The sequence below is a fragment of the Triplophysa dalaica genome, chromosome 13 (genome assembly GCF_015846415.1).
Source record: "Triplophysa dalaica isolate WHDGS20190420 chromosome 13, ASM1584641v1, whole genome shotgun sequence".
NCBI lineage: Eukaryota > Metazoa > Chordata > Actinopteri > Cypriniformes > Nemacheilidae > Triplophysa > Triplophysa dalaica.
This window is the reverse complement of record NC_079554.1, coordinates 13830450-13851988: the sequence shown is the minus strand read 5'-3', so window position 1 is coordinate 13851988 and position 21539 is coordinate 13830450. Positions and strand designations below refer to the sequence as shown.

Sequence of the window (21539 nt, the reverse complement as noted above, 5' to 3'; positions counted from 1 at the left end):
CGTACGATGCTAATAAACACAAACATACAAATATACATTTATGGCGACATAAATGTGTGACGTTTAATTCTAAATCTTCATTCATTTAAATCGTTCATGATTTTACACAACCATGACAATTTTCTCGTATGTTTTAAATGATTTTGTATGCATTTAATGTACAAGATCTCAGCAATTTCGAAGGCGTGATGCTCTTTCTCCGTAATCTCCACCCATTTCATGAGGTGTGATGGATGCCAGCCAAACGAATTGAGAGCGCACACCAGTGAGTCCACCGCACCCACCAGATCAGCGTTCCCGAATCATCTCAGCACACATCGCGTTTTATCTAGACAGTTATTCGGGCTATCGACACAGAAGCACGGAGCGGTCGATGGAAAAGGCGAGAAGATGATACTGTGAAGAGGGTAGACATGGAAACCCGACGCTGAGTTCCTTTAATTCTGACCGTAAGACACAATGGCCAAACAGTACGATGTGCTGTTTAGACTCTTGCTTCTCGGAGACTCCGGTGTCGGAAAAACCTGTTTATTATGCAGATTCACGGACAATGAATTTCATCCCTCACACATTTCCACAATCGGTAAGAGAGATACTTTCATACATACATTTAAAGAGTTGCGTTAAAGCGCAGTTTATACCGCTAAGAAAGCAAGCCCATGGAAGCGATGGGCCATTATACTCTATGAGCCGTGAAAAGAATGGATTACACCACTTGAGATGCATTCAAACAACCTCTTTCTGAGATGCCTTGGTATCTCTGTGCTGGAATTTTTAAGATGTTGTAATTTAATCCCAAACCTATTTATGATAAGCATCGCATGGCACTCACTGTGCAAGCTGATAAATGTATACAAGCCATGTTAAAGACTGCACTTTTATATTCGAGGTTTTCTAGGTTTACTTATGAAATCTATAGGTCAAAAGCCCTGAAAGCCAATCGTTAATGGTAAAGACAGATCAAGAGCAGGTGTGTTATTGCATGAATTCTTTCCTATTGTGATCAACAAAGGGTCCTGACAGCATCTATGCGATCATATACATGCTGTTTGATGCAGGTGTTGTGCATTGATATTGAAATGGGATTTGGTATTAGCTTTACAATCCAAATGTAAGGCTCAGCTGTGAGAAATATAGAAGAGATTTGGCCGAGAAGTCAAATACTGTTTGGCTGTAGAAGGGCAATTTTCTCACTGCAAGCATTTGAGCATATCCAGCAGAGAATACCATTATTTTTATTCATATTTGGATAGCACAAGCAACAGTTTTGGGTTGTTAAAAGGTATTTCATTATTCACTTGTTTCAGTGTTCATGTAGCTTGCACTTGGTCTGATGGAACAACAACAGCCCATTTATTAACTTACTAAATGGCCAATTCTTTGCAAATGTCAATGATAGAAGTTTTACAACGGTTTTTACAATACAAGTAGGTCAGATTTCAATATTGGGTTATTTAAATACCCTTGTGATGTACAGCATCTCTTAAAGTTTTTAAAGCTTTTTTTCGTAGTCCGGTCAGTGAATTGTCACATTCATATGGGTACATCCTATTAATAAGCAACATTAAACTATAATTACTATTTTATGTTTTATGAAGAGCCATCCGTTCTACATTTGTTTGGTATTATTGCTTCTGGTTTGTACATTTTAATTCAAAGAAATCCTACAAAGTATGTTGTCTCTCAAAAACGTCTTCCTCCTTTTTTGTCACATCCAAAACTTGTGCATAGACTGATATACTTTTTAATGTCTGAACACTATGAAAAAGGGGTTTAGTAAGATATAAACAGATGGTTCATTACTAATACATTTTCTTAGAAATTAGTTTTTAGGTTTTGACTGAAAATGTCACATATATAGCACTGGAATTGCCCAAATATTAAATTTAATATTTGCTATATAATTTTTTTAAATGTTAACATAAAATGTTCAAATGCTGCGTTGATCTCTTCATTTCATATTTCACTTCTCTGCATGCATAATAATAAGTGACACTTAAGTAAAAAGTAAAGTAGTATAAGGAATAGATTATCACTGACATAACAACGCATATTTCACTCAGAAATGCAAGTCCTAGACATCCTGCTTAATATCTCCTCCGGTCTGCCAAGGAGGCAAAAAACAGTTTCAAATTCTTCATATTTTCTGGTGAACTATTCTTGTAATGAACCATTTCAGAGGCTTCACTCATACCAAATACTTTGCCCTCAATTATATCCACACTCTTCATTAGACGTGGAAAAAATGTCAGACTGATATTTCACAGAAGTTCATGGTTTATTTATTTTGTATAGCTTGCTCACCGAGGGAAGCAAGTAATGTCCAGCATTCCTGATTATGTTATGTTCCGCATCAATAAAGGATCAGAAGAACTGACTCATACTTGCATCTGGCTGTCTGTCTTGTCCGGGTTTAATTAATATGCTGGGAGGAAACTTTTGGATGAACGCTGATGTAATGCAGAACAATCTTTAACTGCAAGCGCTTGAAAGCTTTAGTCCGACTGGCCCTGAGAGATGTCTGATGCCCAGCCCTAAAAATGGTTCAATAAGCTTTAGTCCACAGGGCTATGACCCATATAGATTATGATACTGGACTGTCAAGTTATTATGACAAAGAAAGCGAAAGTTGTGTGTGTAAGTTTCTAAGCTTACTGTTCTCAGCTTGTAAAAGTTCATAGTTATATATTTGCCTCAGGCAACATGCTGTTGTGGTAAATAGTTCTTGCTATATAAAACCGCTATAGATTGACTATAGTTTGATGTCAACGCATGGAGCAAGATATGGGGTTTATTTGATAGCATTGTGTTTGCTTTCATTGTTTCCTAAATCCGTTGACCTGCTGTTTATAATGCTGTTGTTAGAGTATTCGGATAACATGTGTTCAAATACGTACTTGCTAATCATCATATCTTGTCTGTCTGTTTTACTGTTTAAATATTTACAGTTTCGGATTAGCAAATGTCTCTGAAGGGAAGTGTGAAAATGATGATTTAATTGTTACAGTTCTGGTACATTATGACAAATTGAATGCCCATCATCCTTTCTTAAATGGCGGTAGTCTGCTTTCAGTGCCTTGATATATCTGCTGTCTCATGTTATTGATTTAAAGGGTTTTTTGGGTGAAGCATTGGAAAGCACCAGTGAAAAGTGCTCATTTTGTCTCAAAAATAGAAGAGAGGCGAGTAGTGCTGTTTGGAGCGATTGGAATTGTTCTTGAGGGAGAAATTTTCTAGCAGAACAACTCTTGCAAGAGCTGTAACATCTCACAATGATCCTGTTTATAAATCCTGTATATTATTGCAGTTTTCCTCTGGCGCACAATTTTTCTTCATATTTTCGGCATACCTAAGCTTTAAAAGAGTGGCGATTTCTGAGCCTAAGATCTCATTAGGATTTCACACCTTGCAAGAATCTCAGAGTCCTTGCAATTTCTTATACAGAACATTTTTGGGGTTTTATTATTTATGTCGTAATAAACATACATTTTCATGGCATTTTTAAGCTGTAAAATACTATAATATTGTTTTATATTCTATTATTAATTTTAAAAAATCCTGTTAGCAATTCACATCATATTAGCATCAATAAAAAAAGGTAATTCCTTAATGACATCATCCTCTAGGAAATGAAAAATTGTGACCTATTCATGTTGTACTAATAACCCTCTGTGTTTTTTCATTTGACTAATTTCTTGTATGCAACTCTCAAGTTTCTGGACAAACCGGCTGTACTGTATATTACTATATATGTAGGTGTTGTGGTTTGTTTATTTATTTTTGCTAATTCTGATGTGATTCTCTTATATATTCCAGGTGTCGATTTCAAAATGAAGACTTTAGAGATCGACGGCATAAAAGTACGAATACAGATATGGTAAGTTTATGCTCTTGTTTTCTTCATTATTTACATTGTTGACTATGTTGGCTAATCAGATGTATGCATGCAGGGACACAGCAGGCCAAGAGAGATATCAGACCATCACTAAACAGTACTACAGAAGAGCACAGGTGACTTCATCTTATTCATAAGTTAGATAGAAATTGGGATCATATTGAGAAGTCAGTTTACATGACTCATGGTGACCGTAGTGTGGTCAAGTATGGATAAAATCTTATTATAGTGTATGATCGAAATCAGTGATATTGTATCGACAGGGCATCTTTCTGGTGTATGACATCACAAGTGAGCGCTCATTTCAGCACATCATGAAGTGGGCCAGTGATGTAGATGAGGTGAGGCTGTGGAGATGAAAATGTCTGGTTATATTACTATAACTAAATTAAACTTGGCTTTATTTTTTCTGCATTATTTATTATGCTAAAAATGTCTATATATATATATATATATATACGATTTTCAATCTTCTCATAAATCGTATTGTCTCTGTTTTGAAAATGATCAGTATGCCCCTGAAAAGGTGCAGAAGATACTTGTCGGGAACAAGTCTGATGAAGAACAAAAGAGACAGGTAGCAACAGAACAGGGAAATAAGGTAAATACATTAATAAAGGGAAATAAGGTATCCCCTCAAAAGCACTTCATAGGCAAACTGTGTGTTTGCCTATGAAGTGTGTGTTTCAAGGAACATAGTCAGTCATGTTTATAACATGCATTCGGGTTTGTAATGTCAATACAGGCGAATTTGTTTTTTTTTATTTTACTTGCTTGTGCAAATTCTAATCTCCTTTGTTCCTCCAGCTTGCCAAAGCTTATGGGATGGACTTTTTTGAGACAAGTGCCTTTACCAACCAAAACATTACAGAGGTACACATTTGTCTGCAATCGTCGTTTTCTCGTCAGTTTTTTTTGTAATTGAATAATTGTTTGTTTGTTTATTTGTACAATTAAACAACAAAATGTGCAGCATGTGTTTCTGCAACCTTGACTTTGTTTGCATAAATTTGTTTTGTGTTTTCCTGCCTCCAGCTATTTTACTTATTCCTGTCCTCTCCACTTTTTTCCATGACAGTCTTTCACACGATTGGCTGAATTAGTGTTACAAGCCAATAAGAAGGATCTTGATTTGTTGGGAGGCTCCATTAATGACGAGTTCAGTCTCGCTGATTTGGAGGAGCAGGAAGGATTGTGCAATGCTGGCGACAACACCCGTAAGTCCTGCTGGTGCTGAAGACGGGAAGTGACACGACCACCCTTTCACATGATATATTTTTCCGTATTTATGTTGCATTTTGAATATCCTTTTGAATAATTACATATTCCTGTTAAACGGTGTTTGATGCATTTCATGGCTTATTTATTATTGCTTGTTATTATTTAATATGAATAACTATTTATTTTACTGTTAATAAATATAAATTAAGCTGAAACCTTTATGAGTATTTCCGGTCTTATTCATCTTTAGTCTATTACATTTCTCAGTTATATATTTCAGTTCAATCAGACGACACATTGAGAGTCAATCTTATATTTATTTAACAGATATGAGGAAAAGGCCTATTAAGTATCAGGCAGCATTTTGGGGTATATTTTATGTCATATGGATTTATAGCTGGACCCCTCAAATTTACATGTAAATCTTTTTGTCTTTGCTGTGGGACCAAAATAAAAATACTATGACCGTGTACCTCGTGTTGTTTCCAAACCTGTATGACTTTATTTGGTTGAACACAAATTATCTAATTTTGTTAGTACAGTGAATGCAGATATACATTTCTTCTTTTGTGTCATATGGCTTTGAACAATATGACAAAAAATGGAAGATCGCAGCATTTACAATTTTGAGTCAAGTGTCCAATTCATATGAACCTATATCTAAAACTATTTGAAGGAAGGGGTCCCTTGAAATCTATGATTTCCCTTGAAGAAGCTACATTTTCCCATCACTGTAACAAAGAAAATGCTTCTTTGCTGTAAAAGCACAATTAAAAAACTGTCACCTAACATACTGCTTTTCAGTTTTAGTCCACTGTGATTGTAAATGAATGCAGTTTTTTTATTTCTGTAAATTGATGTACAAAAATTACATTATTTCATCTGTTATTTTATATCATTGTAACACAAACCTCTCTTATTCCATATGTACTCTTTACAGTGAGCTAGGTTGGAATATGTTGACGTTACACTATAAATGATTCTGGAAATGTTGCAGTTTGACATTCACCGCAGCAACTAATTATTACCGTAGCAACACCGGAATAAGGTTTATATCCTGCTTTGATCAATGTCATTTCCATCCCAACCTGGGTGAAATTTATGCAGAACTGTTTCGATTCCCAGTGTGGTACAGCTCCATGAGGCCAGTGTACAGTGCTGAAGTGACAAGGGTTTTATTGCAAATGATTACATGTATATTGTACTACTGCAACATTTATACGTGCAAGTGCTAATGTACTATGTGATTTGAATGAGCTTGCGAATAATTCTACTGTTTGCTTGTGTTATTTGCAAAACTTGAATGAAGAATGTCCACAAAACGATTTGATACATTTAAATGTGTTTGTGGTTATTTATGTACAATTATAAGATAATATGTAAGTAGGCCTAATGTGATAAGATGTAAGAATGTAATTCTGATTAGGCGTAAAAAATTTAAAAAGAAAACTGAGACATTTTTATTATAATGAATATAATAAATCACATTTACAGTATTGTTAAATACTTGCATTCATAAATTAATGAAGGGGATTAAAGTGCTCTGTTTTTGAAATGCAACACCAACAGTTACCACTTGGAGGCAGATGTGCAAAAGCTATAAATGAATGAAGACCCTTAGCTACTTTGTTAAAACATGTAAGAAAATGTGTGGTTTTTATCTAATGATTCTTCTTCAGTGTGAAATGTAAGTTTTGTTTGTCAGAAGTTTTCCAGCTGTTTATACTCCGACACTAATAATTGTTTAGTATGTCCTTTAATAATAGTCAATACGTAGAACCATGTTAAAGAATCCTACAAATTGTGTGGAAATGCTGTAAAACATTTAAAACAGGAAATGGTGATTTGATAAACTATTTTTTTGCAATATGTCCTGTAAGCATTTGTAAGTTGGTCATTGATAAATCAAAGTTTACACTATGTTTCAAAGTAAAATCATATATATTTTATTATTGTAGTGTTGCTATACAGTCACATCTAACTGGTGGCAATGCTGTAGATACAGATATGTTTACTAATCTTGTTTATCAACAACAGTATCCTATAACAGTGAATTACGGAGAAATTTGTTTTGAAATGATTTTCTCTCCAATGGTAGAGCATTGCAGTGGTACAAAGATGGGATTTCAGGGAACACATCTGATAAAATGTATTCTTGTTTAAGTGCCAAAATGCAGATGCTTTTGTCTGCATAGCAGAAAAGAATCGTATTAAGGACTTGCTGCAGGGTAATGTTGAAAAAGGAATAACAAAATATTTTAAACCCTCAAGCTTTCCTCTTGAAGTTATACTACCCATTTTTTAAAGCTTAGCAGATCTAAAAGCATGCATTCATTCAAATGTTAAGTGTGTAAAAACACCCATACTTCCTAAAACAACAGGGCATCACTGTCAATCAAATCTGACAGCAATAAAGATATCACTGGGTGTTCTTCAAATGACAGCTCTGACATTGCGTACAATGCTTATTTGATCTCTGAGAGACCTGGAGATGTCTGTGGGTCAATTGAATGAGCTTCATACGGTGTCTCTAATGAAAAGCCCTGCACATCTGGAGTCTGCACCAAATCTCACATATGCCGGGTATCATCTCAGTCATAGTTGCAGGTTTTGCGACCCATGATGAGGTATACAGACATTAAAATAAAGGACAAACCGGATAACATAATCACTGTTATCGTGCAGCAGCCAATAGCAGGAGATTACATAAGAGTGAAAATATGTGACTCACATTTTTAAAGAGAATTTATCTGAGATTCCACATTAATCCTGCTTCTGTCATTACTCTTACTTTTAATTTAAATAACATGACATGACATCTAAGACTTATAACATCTGTTGTGTGTGTGTTTGTCACCGATGTTAGGGCCGAGGGCCAATAACCACACTCCGGAGGAGCAGACACCCGAGGACACCAAGAGGCGGACAACAAGAAGTGGATTTAAAAGGGTAAGTATTTTATTAACTTAAAACAATAAAAGCAGTGATGCAAATGTTCGTGGGTGAGACAGTGGCTTCCTTCGTCTCCTCGGAAGTGTTCGTGAGACAGGCAGCCGACAATGCTCAGACTCAGCTGGTGTGTAAGTTCACAGAACAGTCCAGGGGAGGATAGCAACTTCTCTTCTTCCCCGAGGGACAGACAACGACGGTGTTCGGGCTCGGCTGGTGTGTAAGTTCACAGAACAATCCAGGGGAGAACAGCAACTTCTCCTCTTCCCCGAGGGACAGACAACGACGGTGCTCGGGCTCGGCTGGTGTGTAAGTTCACAGAACAATCCAGGGGAGGATAGCAACTTCTCCTCTTCCCCGAGGGACAGACAACGACGGTGTTCGGGCTCGGCTGGTGTGTGAGTTCGTAGACCAGTCGGCGGAAGGACAACAGCTTCACCTCTTCCCCGAGGGACAGGCAATGGCGGTGTTCAAGCTCAGCTTGAGTCCGTCGCCACTCCGGGCACAAAGGAAAACCTGAACACAGCTTGAGGCAGATCAATTCAAAAGGATCTTCATATGCAGACGTCAATTGTCATTCATCTCAGTTTCTGGAGAAACACAGTCGTTAGACCTCACCACACTCGTGCATAAATCACTCTTAGAAATCCTCACGCGTGTGTAATTCACTCTCTCAGACACTGCAAACTCACTTCATCCACAGTGATTAGTCGACCTGTTTCTCCTCTTACTGTAGGGTGAATGACTCCAAGGATGGCGACTGCAGAAGTTTGACGTAAACACATCAGCGACCTTCCCCTCTGCTGTGTAATCTCTTCCCACTAGAACACCGATCAGACATCCAACCTTCAGCTCTCTCCGGTTACGCCGCCGTCAAGACACACACCAGCCCAGATACACCACCCTTTTATACACCCTCGTCCTGAGCGCGTGCTTCAATGAAGCGCAGCTTAATTCGCTTCAGCTGCCGCTTGTTATGGCCAGCAATCAAGCCACCCGGTGACACCCTCCCCCACCGGATCCGTTCTAGTCCCGAGAACGGGGTCCCGACTCCCATTCTCCGTATCTTGCAGGGGGTACTCCTCTAGTCTCCCGTTGGGAGCGTCGAGCTGGGGCCTCGGCCTCCCCCTCCCTGGGCTCAGGAGTGGGGGCCCTTCGGATCATAGGCCAGCCCACCCAAGTTGGTACAGGGGCCACAGGTGCTGGCGGCGCCTCAGTCTCTTGTCGCAGGTAATTTGGACAAGGACGCAGCAGGTTTCGGTGCAGGACTCTCACAGGGCCTGACTTACCCTCGGGACGGATGGTGTACACGGGTTGGTCAGGCCTTTGCTGTTGCTCCACTACGTAGGGGGTGGTTTCCCACCGGTCGCTGAGTTTACCCTTCCCCTGGCGCCGGTTATCCCGCACCAGTACCCGTTCTCCGGGTAACAAAGGAGCCTCTCGAGCGGTGCGGTCGTACAATCTCTTGTTCTTCTTTGCTGCTGCCTCCAGATGCTTGGTTACCTTGTCATAGGCAGAGTGGAGTTGACGATGGTGTCGGTGTACCCATTCAGTGGTGGTGGCGGGGGCTTCAGCCGGGACTGCTCCTAACAGCAGATCTGTGGGCAGGCGCACATGCCTCCCAAACATCAGGTAAGTCGGGGCATACCCCGTTGTGCTGTGGATGCTGTTATTATAGGCCTGCACCAGAGCCGGCAGGCTGTCCGTCCAGTAACCTTGATGGTCTGCATCTAGTGTTCCCAGTAGACTCAAGAGCGTCTGATTGAAGCGTTCGCACCCTCCGTTCCCCTGTGGGTGATAAGGCGTGGTGCGGGTTTTCCGGCATCCGTACAGACTGCATAGCTCCTGGATGACACGGGACTCAAAGTTCGGCCCTTGGTCAGAATGGAGCGTCTCGGGACATCCAAAGGGCTGGAAGACGTGTCTCCATAGGGCACCGGCAGTGGTGGCGGCGGTCTGGTCCAAGGTTGGTATGGCCCAAGCGTACTTAGTGAACAAGTCAGTCACTACCAAGATGTTCTGGTAGCGGTCTGCTGGGCGACTTAAGGTCAGGAAGTCCATAGCCACCATATGTAACGGGGCTCTGGGTCGCACCGGAACCATAGGGGCCCTCACGTCTCGTCGGGACTTGAACAGCGTGCAACGGGGGCATCCTTGTACATACCTCCCCACCGACTCTTCCATACCACTCCAAAAGAAGTGCCGACGCAGTAGTGATACTGTCCGTTCTTGGCCCTGATGTCCTAACTGGTCATGATAGGCCTGGAGCAACGGCTGAATTTGGGCTTCAGGCACCACCACCTGAGACACCATCTCATGGGTCCTCGAGTCCAGAACAGACCTACAGATCACACCATCTCGCAACTTCAGCCTCTTCCACTGCCCCAGAAGCTTCTTTACCCTCACCGGATGTCCCTGTCGTTCCTCCACCCCAGGGAATTTGTTCCTCTCCAGGTAAGTCCACAGGGTAGCCAGCCCTTCATCCTGCTCTTGCCGTTCCCTCCATCGATGGGGGTCCCATCCCCAATTTGCTGGTATGCCTTCCGCTCGTGCTCCAGGTGCTTCCACCACTCCCACCATCAGCCCTTCTTCTGGTTCTGGCCCTGAAGTTCCCCCTTCCCTAGCTGGTGGTAATCGGGACAGGACATCGGCATTTATGTGCTCTCGGCCTGGTCGATATTGTAGCCGATAGTTGAAGTTGGCGAGCTGGGCCACCCACCGCTGCTCCACCGCTCCCAGCTTCGCGGTCTGCAGGTGTACCAGCGGACTGTTGTCGGTTACTACCAGCACTTCGGCTCCCCACAGGTAATCCTTAAACTTCTCGCACAGAGCCCACTTCAGGGCCAGCAGCTCAATTTTAAAAGAGCTGTAATTGGCATCGTTCCGTTCAGCAGGGTGGAGGCTCCGACTGGCGTAGGCAATGACCCTTTCTGTCCCGTCTTGTCGTTGGGCCAGTACGGCTCCCAGCCCGCTATTGCTAGCGTCAGTGTAGAGGACGAAAGGCTGGGTGAAATCGGCGTAAGCCAGAATGGGGGCCTGCAACAACTCCTGCTTGAGTCGGTGGAAGGCGGTCTCGCACTCCTGACTCCAGGTGATGGTAGGGGAACTTCGGCTCCGCGAGGTACCGGTACCGGCCAGCAGCTGATTCAGGGGTTTTGCAATTTTTGAGAAGTCCTTTATGAAGCGTCTGTAGTAGCCGACGAATCCAAGAAAGGACCGTACCTGCCTTACGGTCTTCGGAGGGACCCAGCCCTGCACTGCAGACACCTTCTCCGGATCAACAGCCACTCCTGCAGCGCTCACCCGGTGCCCCAGGAACTGAACCTCTCTTCTGAGGAGCTGGCATTTCCCGGGCTGGAGCTTCAGTCCATACCGTTCCATTGCCCGGAAGACTTGCTCCAAGTGTGACAAGTGACCATTGAAGTCAGGGGAGTACACGATCACATCGTCTAAGTAAACCAAGGCGGAGTCCATCAGCTGCCCTCCCAGGCATCGCTGCATGAGCCTCTGGAAGGTCGCAGGAGCGTTACAGAGGCCGAAGGGCATACGATCCCATTCAAATAGGCCGAAAGGGGTGGTAAAGGCAGTCTTCTCGCGGTCCTGTTCCTCCATCTTCACCTGCCAGTAGCCACTCGCTAAGTCCAGGGTAGAGTACCAGCTGGCGCCGGTCAGTCCCGTAAGGGAATCCTCGATCCGGGGCAAGGGAAAGGCATCCTTCTTGGTGACCAAGTTCAGTTTCCGATAGTCTACACAAAACCTCCAAGAGCCTGTCTTCTTGCGGACCAGGACAATTGGGGCGGCCCATGGGCTGCTGCTCTCCCGGATAACTCCTCGTCCCAACATTCCTTTCAGTAGGGCTCGTACTTCCGTATACAAAGTCGGAGGGACTGGGCGGTATCGTTCTCGACTTGGTGGGGCGTCTCCAGTAGGAATGGCGTGCTTGACTATGTCGGTACACCCATAGTCTTCGTCGTGGGTGGAGAAGACGTGTTGCCACTTGGCCAGTAGACTCTGGAGTTTGCGGGTTTGTTCTTCCGTTAGGCCCTCTCCTTCCAGGGACTCGCTCTGAAGGTGGCCCGGCATGCCCTGTGCAGTGGAACCAGGACGAGACTCCTTCTCCGCCAGGCCAACCTCGACCACTGTGGCGCTCACTTGGCAGAAGCGGACCTCCTGCTCCTCCCTCACCTGGTGGGGGTCTACAGGCGTGATACGGGTCAGTCGTTGGTGACGGTACAGATGGACGGGGTAAGTATTCGGGTTTCTTACTTTAACTGCGACTCGGCCCCGACGGGCTACTGTTAACCCCCGAGCGACTTCAACAGTCTGGCACTCCCAGTGGGGTTCAACAAGGAGGCAATCTTCAGGGCCATAGGTCCGACCTGGCAGCCGAACCCAGACCACAGCTTCGCTCCGGGCAGGGACAGAGACAGCATACCGGCAGGCCACCCGACCCACGTCCTCCCGGTCGCGTTGGAAAATCGCCACCTGCACCCGCCGACAGTCAGTCACAACACGCTCCCACTCCTTCTTCTCGGCTGTGGAGGTGTAACGAAGAGGTCCAGCCTGGAACAGTTCCTCCCAACAGTCCATGATGACATTCATCCCTAACAGGGCTCGATGTTCTCCCAGACAGGAGTCTCGCACGATCACTACCCCCTTCTTCGGGATTGTGGTGCCGTGAATTTCGAAGTTGGTGACCTGGTATCCGATGTAGGGGATGCGCAGGCCATTTGCCCCACGCAGGGTGAGCCAAGGGACTTCAGCTTCGGGTAAGTGATGAGCATCAAACAGATCTTTGGACAAACTCTCAGACAACATAGTGACCTGGGACCCTGTGTCTACCAGGCACCGAACAGTAACGCCATTGATCTTAATCTCCAGGAGGGGACAGCGTCCCACTAGGCCGTCTCGTGGAGCTGAGTCCACACAAGGGTCTATCCGGGGGGTCCCGACCACTTGACCCACAGTGGCCGGTCGTTCTAAAAACCCCCCTTGCGAGCTACGTCGGGAACCGCATTGGCGGCTGTAGTGTCCGGGCTCTCCGCAGGTGTTGCAGATCGGGCGCCCCTGCTCATCCCACTGGAACCTGGAACTGAACGGACGGCTGGTGCGTCTTCCCGGATCTCTCCCTCCGTCAGAATACGAACGTTCTCGAGGTAGGGGCAGGGGCTCTGGCCGTCCACGGCGGAGTTCTCCAAGAATGGATTTTGAGAGTTCGGCCATTTCTTCTCGGACGTCTTTCATTAACTCTGCACGTAGGGTCCGCTTCCAGTCGGTCGGTTCGGGCTGTGTTGGGGCACTCATTCCACTTGCAGCCATACACACCGGTGTTTCTACAGTCTGATGGTGATCTTGTTCCAAGGCTAGGGCCTCCTTACGTACATCTTCGAATGTCAGGGTGGCGTCCCTTCGAAGCTGTAACCTCAGACTCTGTCGTATTGGACCTTCTCGTAACCCCAACAGGAACTGGTCTCTTAACAGTGTCTCTTCCTCTCCCAGTCCATGATGTTCTCGATTCTTCAGCCTGGAGAACAGTTCCCGTAGTCGCAGAGCGAATGCTCGCAGTGTCTGCCCAGGTACCTGCTTACAATTGAAAAACTGCGTTCGTAACACTGCCACCGGAGTCGAATCACCGTATTGCCCAGACAGAAATTCGAATATGGCCCGTGTGGTGGCTCGGACGGCTTCAGGTGCTGCTCGGACTTCTCTCTTCGCCTCCCCCTCAAGTGAATTCAAGACAAACTGTATCTTCTGGGCTTCACTGAGCCCTTGCAGTCCGGCCAAGTACTCCACTTGCGCCCTCCAGTCCGAAAAACTCAACTCAGAGCCAGATCCACCATACTTTTGAGCCCACGGAACTCCCATGAACATAGATGCCATCGGCTGCCGGACGGCTGGCAAGTCCTCGTCCGCCATCCTGGGTCCTCCGGCCGCTCAACTCCGAGTGGTAACCCTGCCGACTACGCCAAAAGTGATGTCACCGATGTTAGGGCCGAGGGCCAATAACCACACTCCGGAGGAGCAGACACCCGAGGACACCAAGAGGCGGACAACAAGAAGTGGATTTAAAAGGGTAAGTATTTTATTAACTTAAAACAATAAAAGCAGTGATGCAAATGTTCGTGGGTGAGACAGTGGCTTCCTTCGTCTCCTCGGAAGTGTTCGTGAGACAGGCAGCCGACAATGCTCAGACTCAGCTGGTGTGTAAGTTCACAGAACAGTCCAGGGGAGGATAGCAACTTCTCTTCTTCCCCGAGGGACAGACAACGACGGTGTTCGGGCTCGGCTGGTGTGTAAGTTCACAGAACAATCCAGGGGAGAACAGCAACTTCTCCTCTTCCCCGAGGGACAGACAACGACGGTGCTCGGGCTCGGCTGGTGTGTAAGTTCACAGAACAATCCAGGGGAGGATAGCAACTTCTCCTCTTCCCCGAGGGACAGACAACGACGGTGTTCGGGCTCGGCTGGTGTGTGAGTTCGTAGACCAGTCGGCGGAAGGACAACAGCTTCACCTCTTCCCCGAGGGACAGGCAATGGCGGTGTTCAAGCTCAGCTTGAGTCCGTCGCCACTCCGGGCACAAAGGAAAACCTGAACACAGCTTGAGGCAGATCAATTCAAAAGGATCTTCATATGCAGACGTCAATTGTCATTCATCTCAGTTTCTGGAGAAACACAGTCGTTAGACCTCACCACACTCGTGCATAAATCACTCTTAGAAATCCTCACGCGTGTGTAATTCACTCTCTCAGACACTGCAAACTCACTTCATCCACAGTGATTAGTCGACCTGTTTCTCCTCTTACTGTAGGGTGAATGACTCCAAGGATGGCGACTGCAGAAGTTTGACGTAAACACATCAGCGACCTTCCCCTCTGCTGTGTAATCTCTTCCCACTAGAACACCGATCAGACATCCAACCTTCAGCTCTCTCCGGTTACGCCGCCGTCAAGACACACACCAGCCCAGATACACCACCCTTTTATACACCCTCGTCCTGAGCGCGTGCTTCAATGAAGCGCAGCTTAATTCGCTTCAGCTGCCGCTTGTTATGGCCAGCAATCAAGCCACCCGGTGACATGTTCATTCTTAGCATTCCAAAATTTAGATGTGTTATCGAGCTGATGTTAATGCTAGGGAAGGAATTTAGAAGAAAAACCCTTGAAGTCTTTCTTTCAGTCTCTCTCTCTCTTTCCTGCATCCTCTTTTCTAATCTTGTCATACCATACCCACATTCTCCTCATTTGTCCACAGATTTGCTCACCATCAAAACATGCCAAGCGTTGAGAGAAATGAATGAATGTTTTCCTTATGGATCAGCGAAAGAGAAACGAGATGTGCTTCAATGTTATTTTTGGGGTGTGTGCGCATGCAGCGGGGGCGTTCAGTTGGGGGGTCCGGCTTCAGGGCACTTCTGCTAAGCACTGTGTTGTCATCCTCCTACCTAACCACACTGCTTTCACACCAAAGTGAGTCACGCTGGCTCTCTGGAGTTCTGGAGGTGCTGAATGTGGAATGTTAAGCACCCTGAGAGATCTTCAGAGCATTCAGACTCTTTCTTGTCTCTCTTTTATACCTGCTTGGTGATGCTGAGAAAGGTGGAGAGAAATGCGTTTGATCTGTGGTTTTGTGAGCATATGAACATAAATGGCCTGCTGTTGTTTTGGTTTATCTATTCTCTTATGGATTTGAGGCTGAATACTCTCAAAGGAATACAGGGCTGTTATTTCCTCGGATGGGATTTATTTAATCAAAACAATAAATGGACAGAGCCTTTGATGTAAGAAACTGAATATTCAGCGGTTCTGCTTGTTTTCTCCAGGGAATAAGTTAACTCGTGTAAGATAAAGGTTGAATATTATTAATGACATGAGGCAGAATTATCATAAATGTCTGTTTTTCTATTTGTAGATAAGTGTTTTCAAACCTGTATTGTTGCGTTTTTGGCAGAGGTGTTTAACCGGGCTGTAAAACATTTAAATATGCCACAGACAGAAATAAAAAGTATTGTAAATACCTTGTTTCATTGCTTCTAATGCTACCAGTTTATTTGTCGCTGAGTTAAAGCACTGAGTTTGACATGTTCGTTTTTTGGCCTCAAGTCAGTTGGAAATAAGCCATGGATGTGCTTTAGGATATTGACTGAATCACAGAGCACCTGCGAAACATTCAGCAAACATCTCTGGCATCCAATTCTGCGCCTTAAAATCTTTTCTAGGTCTAATGAAAAGATGCATGATTATTAATTTCTCTATGAGAACATAATTACTGTCTTGTATTAGGATTGATTAACTTTGCTCCAAGGGAACTGGTGATAAAGTCAGTTAATATAGTTGTCATCTAATTTCTTTCTGTGTGTATTTTGTAATTACTTCTATTAAACTCTATAAAAACTAATAACACAAATGTCAATAATAAACAACCCTTGCTTTTAATTTGTATGCTAAATTATGTTAATCACTTAGACTAACTACTGCATCAGCTCTTTTGGTGGCATCACACACTTTCTGCAGTGCACTTCTCTCTATGCCACACAAAGACCCTGTGTCCTGTGACAACTTGTCACCTTTTTTCATGTCAGTCTGCATTAGTGTATCCTCATCGCTTGAAAAGAGCTAAATGAATGGGACCATTCTTCCTGGTCCTCTAGCATCCCTGAAGAGACATTCCTGGGAGAGGTCACATATGCGCCAGCGTGGCCATCATGTAGGGGGTGTCAAGTATTGATTCTTTTTCAAATGGGACAAAGGCATTCCTCAATAATTTAGAAGGAAAGGTCATTCGGGAGCCCGCAGAAACACCTGGTTGACACAGTAAGGTGAATAGGGAAATACTCTAGCCCAACATAATGGGCGAAAATTAAAAAAAAGTTATATATATAAATTATATTATAAAATATAATGATAGCATTTTATTTCTGTAAAATAACAAAAGAGTAAACTTTATTTTCTTGAAAATAAAATAAGTTATCAAACGGCCACAGAAAAAAAATATAACGGTCATAAAAATAAGATTAAAAGATAACAGATTTAGAGGAATAATACACAAATCAACCCTTTTCTTGTCAAAGACAACTGAACACCAGTTGTGTGATAACACATAAATTGTGCTGTTGCTAAGGCAACTCTATCCATAGGGGGCCCATTCCCACTGATACAAATAAGCGTTTAGCCACCAAATCACGCTCAACGTTTTTGTCGCGAGATTCCGCTCTAACCGAAGAAGCGGCTCGCAGTGACCTCATCAGCAGTTGCAGCGCGAGGCGGAGCTGCAACTTTTGTATGAACTTCGAAGTTGAATAATTGTGCAGGAGACGCTGGGGCCAACGGTGCCGCTGCTGGTGTAAATGTATTATTAAGCCGAAAAATCAATTGCGACACGCGGGAAAACAGCAGGAATAAGGGCCGCAGCGAGTGTAACGTAGACAGCGCTTAGCTGAAGAGAAACACCGAGCGGAGAGAAGCTCGAGTCGGACTTTTATCGCAAGATTTATGTGGAGAGAAGACTGCACGAGAGAGCAGCAGCGAGAGGTGCGAAGAAGAGAAGAAGGTGAGTTTCCAACATGTCTGTGATTTAACTGTCCGTACCAACTCCCAACCGCGCTTAACTGTCCGCAGGAGGGTCGACGGATGTGATTGTTACGCGAAAGCGTTGCTTTGTGATTTCTGAAATATCTCGATTACCGACCCATAGAAATATTCGGAGGCGCACTCACCTGATTATCTTACCTCGGTATTAATTCAGTAATCGATCAGAAAGTTACAGAAGACTGTATTTGATAGAAAATTGTAAACATTTTGTAAATACGAACGCGTCATCCCTTGTGTTGTGATCGCATCTGATGCGGAGAGCGCAAGGTGAATATGGGAATGCTGTGGTGAAGAGTTTTGGTGTTACTCTGGATCAGAAGGTTGTTGTTTTTTCCCAAATTTAAATGCACGTTCGCGACTGACAGATGCGCAATATATTTAAATGAATTGGCTCATTTAATTCGTGCACTTTAATCTACCTAGGCGAGAACTAATAATATATCAATTTACCAAGCTGCGGATGTGTTGCTATAGTTATGTGGCGTTTTTTTCGATTATAACGTCAGGAGTTTCTTAGTTGACAAGTAAAACAGATATACTTTGTAATACCGTAGTCCCTTAAATTGAATAAGTTCGTGGTGCTTTCTAAATATGTATCGGAGAACAAAGGCTTTAGTGATCTGAAAAGTGTTTTTGGACATCACAGGCGCCAGTGTCTTTGGAAGAATCTGATAATCTCAAGTATCCGAGTGTGAGTGGGCTGTGGATCACATTGCATTTTTCACGTATAACATTTTGTCACGTCTAAATGGTGAGGTCTGTGTTGTAGGTTGACTAATGGCCCCTCACTCAGCTTTCTCCCTTTAAGGGCTTTACTGATTTGTCATTTGCATGTCTTTTCTTCGTTGTGTGGGTGGTGTGTGTTCACTGTGTATTGGCCAGGCTCTAAATGCAGTTTGTGTGGGGGTGGATTTGAAGAGACAGGCCATGATTGAAGTGCTTTCTGCCTTTTTCTTTTTAACTTGAAATGTATAAAAATGTACCGCAGCAGACACAAGGTCATGAAAAGACAATGGTTAAACTTTGCGTTGCTATCACCATGTCCTTGAGATGTGGATGCGACGCTGTCCTTAAACAGGACGGCCACCGGTTTTGTTTTGTCTTGATGTGATTGACTTATTTCATGGTTGCCCACCTTAGGACTTGCACTTTGTTATTGTTCTAGCATGCACCTGTGGAACAGCATGGGTCCCCAAATTGCTATTCTTTAAACTAAATCCTTTTGCTGTTGCATACCTTCTTTTGACGCATAGTCAGCATGTTTTTCCAAAACAATGCCGTATTCATAAATTGATTTAGACAACAAAATCAGAATCAAGATTGTGTCTCTTTCTGTAACTTTGTCACATTTAATGTTTACTTTCCTAAGCGCTATCTAAAAATGCCAAGGATACAGCTATCTGTAGGCAGTGTCGCATTTCCAATATTAAGTAGCCTCTTGAAAGGGAGTGTGTAGGTGGAAACGCACATGTTGTGAAACATGTAGAAAAGGAAATGTGCGAGGAGAAAAAAGACGGGGTGGATGATTGGCAGCAGAGGGATTATCAAGGGCTTTTTACATGTGGAATAACTCCAGACTCTATAGATAAAGCAAGGTTTAAGGTTGGGCAAAACTAGTTTTTAATGTTGCCTCGAGCTTAACAAATTTTACAGGGCTGTACGTTAACCTTTTTTTGCACATAGCACCGGTGTTGCAGAGGTTTAAAGTTTTGTAGCACTGGACAAATAGTTGTAGCACAAGTAGCCATGGGCCGAATACCCATTTCAAGGTATACCGTAATCGGAAAGTCACAGTTTTCTGTTATACCGTTCAAAAGGTATGAGCTGTTTTGTGCAGGAATCCATCAGGTTTTGTGTTATATTTTGTTTATGTTTCATTAGTTGTTTGCTCATCTACATTTAATTTATTTATGTATATGTATATGTATATATGCCTGGATGAATGCATGTAAGTTTAATTACTGGAAATGCATTTAAAAAAAGACTGGAAAGGGGTGCCATTCTTTCAAAATGTTGGGGAAGCACTAATTTAACCTGACATACTGTTCATGTCTATTACTGTTCCAAATATTTTGTGTTGCGGTTCATCACATAAATAGGCAGATAAATGACAAAGGACATTAATGTTACATAAAGATGGATAAATTGGGGCCGTATAATTTTTAGTTTTTCACAAATTAATTGTTCGGAGTTCTGTATTCAATGTTTTGCTCTACAATATGAAATACATTTGTCCATAAAAAACTGATGTATACTATAGTAATTAATTATAATATAATTATTTCACCATAGTGAAAGTTTTGGGTACTATAGTGTTTAGTGTTTTTAAACTTACTATAGTAAATATTAAAGTATACTATGGTGTTTATTACAGTTAATACATTTACTACAAGTAAATTATTTTTTTCATCTGGTTTAAATTAAGCTGACTTTTATTTGGGCGGTTGGTCGCGAATACGCTTCAGTGTGTGCTTGATGTAGCTTGACTCAAACAGTCGGTGCGTTCCAAACAGGATATATCGCCCTTCGTAGGGCTCTTCAGGAAGGGGACACCAAACAAAACATTGCTCCTAATACAAAGAAAATTATGTTGTTTTTATTGCTCCTTTTTCCAAGTGAATTTTAAATGACACATTAAGAGATACATTTGCGTTTTCCCCCCTAGAGTTTACATATTTAGAGCTTACTCTTCGAAAAGGATTAGGGCATAGGGATGAACACTTCTGAATGGAACGCAGGGATTGAAACGTTCGTAAAATAAACTAAGACCAACTCTTTGGATGAAGTTCATGTGTTTATGCCCTTGTACATTGAGATACAGAACTCTGCAATTCATTCACACGTAGGCACATAGAAGGAGCAGAGGATATATTTAAGTAGTAGAATGTCTTTTACGTGATTCCTTTCGTGTTTTCCCACATCACGCAGATTATAGGGCTCTAGATAAATTGTAAATGAATTTGAACATCAAGGACCACATATACTGATAAAAATTTACTTGAACATAATACAAATACACTGGAATATGTGGTGCACTGGCTCAGCTTCAGTGTTTGTGCAAATTCTTCCTGCGGAGAAGAATCCCAAATATATTATCTGAAGGTGTTTGTCATCGCACACCTACAAATTCACAGGGTTTTGAGCTAGACAGTTTTAGTACAGTCAATACAGATGCCCGAGATGAAATCCATCAGTAATATAATTTAATAGGCCAGCACAGCACTACTATCTATTTTGGAAGATGGGTCTAATCCAATCTGTTTCCTCTGCACAATGTAGCAGAAAAACTATATTAAACTCTAAAAAGTTAATTTGTTTGGTACTATAGTAAGGTTATTTTGTAGTATAAATAGTGTTAGAGTAGTAGAGTAGAGTATAGAGTAGTGAGTTCACATTAAAAATTCTCAAAAAAAGTGCACTTGAAGCACCCGTATGATGCACCTTTTCAACTGAAAATATAAAGTATCGAACTGAACACTTCACACACTTAACAGTCCCAGTTTCTCTTACGTAGCGGAATGGGGGCGGGGCTATCGGATGCTGCTCTAGGAAAACTCTCCGGCAGAGTGATACCGCTTCAATCCGATGATGAATTAAGTGATGCCGTGCAAAACAGATGAAAACTACTTTAAGGGGAGTTTTTCCCGGACAGGAATTAGGTTAAACTAGGAGATTATATATTTTCAGTAGATATTGTGATAATATTGTTATCGTGAATTTGGCCACAGTAATTATGTAGTGAAATTGAAGTTTTGTGTAAGTGTTGTATCTGTGGATGTTTATGGATGAATTAGGACAGGACATGTCCTAAATGCAGCACTTGATGTGGACCTTCATGGCCTCATGTGACTTACTGTGAAGTCCCCAAAATTATATGGCAGGGCTA

At 43.0% G+C, this 21539-nt stretch overlaps 3 protein-coding genes across 4 annotated transcripts in view; 2 read left to right on the top strand and 1 right to left on the bottom strand.

The window, feature by feature from the left end:
* The first annotated feature begins 28 nt into the window (after positions 1-28).
* Positions 29-5331, top strand: rab15 (RAB15, member RAS oncogene family). Its single transcript, XM_056765049.1, has 7 exons — positions 29-583; positions 3817-3877; positions 3951-4011; positions 4159-4236; positions 4407-4496; positions 4703-4768; positions 4974-5331. The coding sequence occupies exons 1-7, from the start codon at positions 460-462 to the stop codon at positions 5130-5132; spliced, it is 639 nt and encodes a 212-aa protein (XP_056621027.1). The 5' UTR covers positions 29-459; the 3' UTR covers positions 5133-5331.
* A 1908-nt stretch (positions 5332-7239) lies between these two features.
* LOC130434731 (uncharacterized) lies at positions 7240-16020 on the bottom strand. Its single transcript, XM_056765043.1, has one exon. It carries the CDS (start codon positions 13979-13981, stop codon positions 9092-9094), a length of 4890 nt encoding a protein of 1629 aa, XP_056621021.1. The 5' UTR covers positions 13982-16020; the 3' UTR covers positions 7240-9091.
* A 1289-nt stretch (positions 16021-17309) lies between these two features.
* Positions 17310-21539, top strand: part of sipa1l1 (signal-induced proliferation-associated 1 like 1) — a 72865-nt gene continuing 68635 nt past the window's right edge. For both annotated transcript variants that reach the window (XM_056763690.1, XM_056763689.1), the window contains exon 1: positions 17310-17612. The gene's annotated coding sequence lies outside the window, so the exon portion shown is untranslated. The remainder of the gene's footprint in view (positions 17613-21539) is intronic.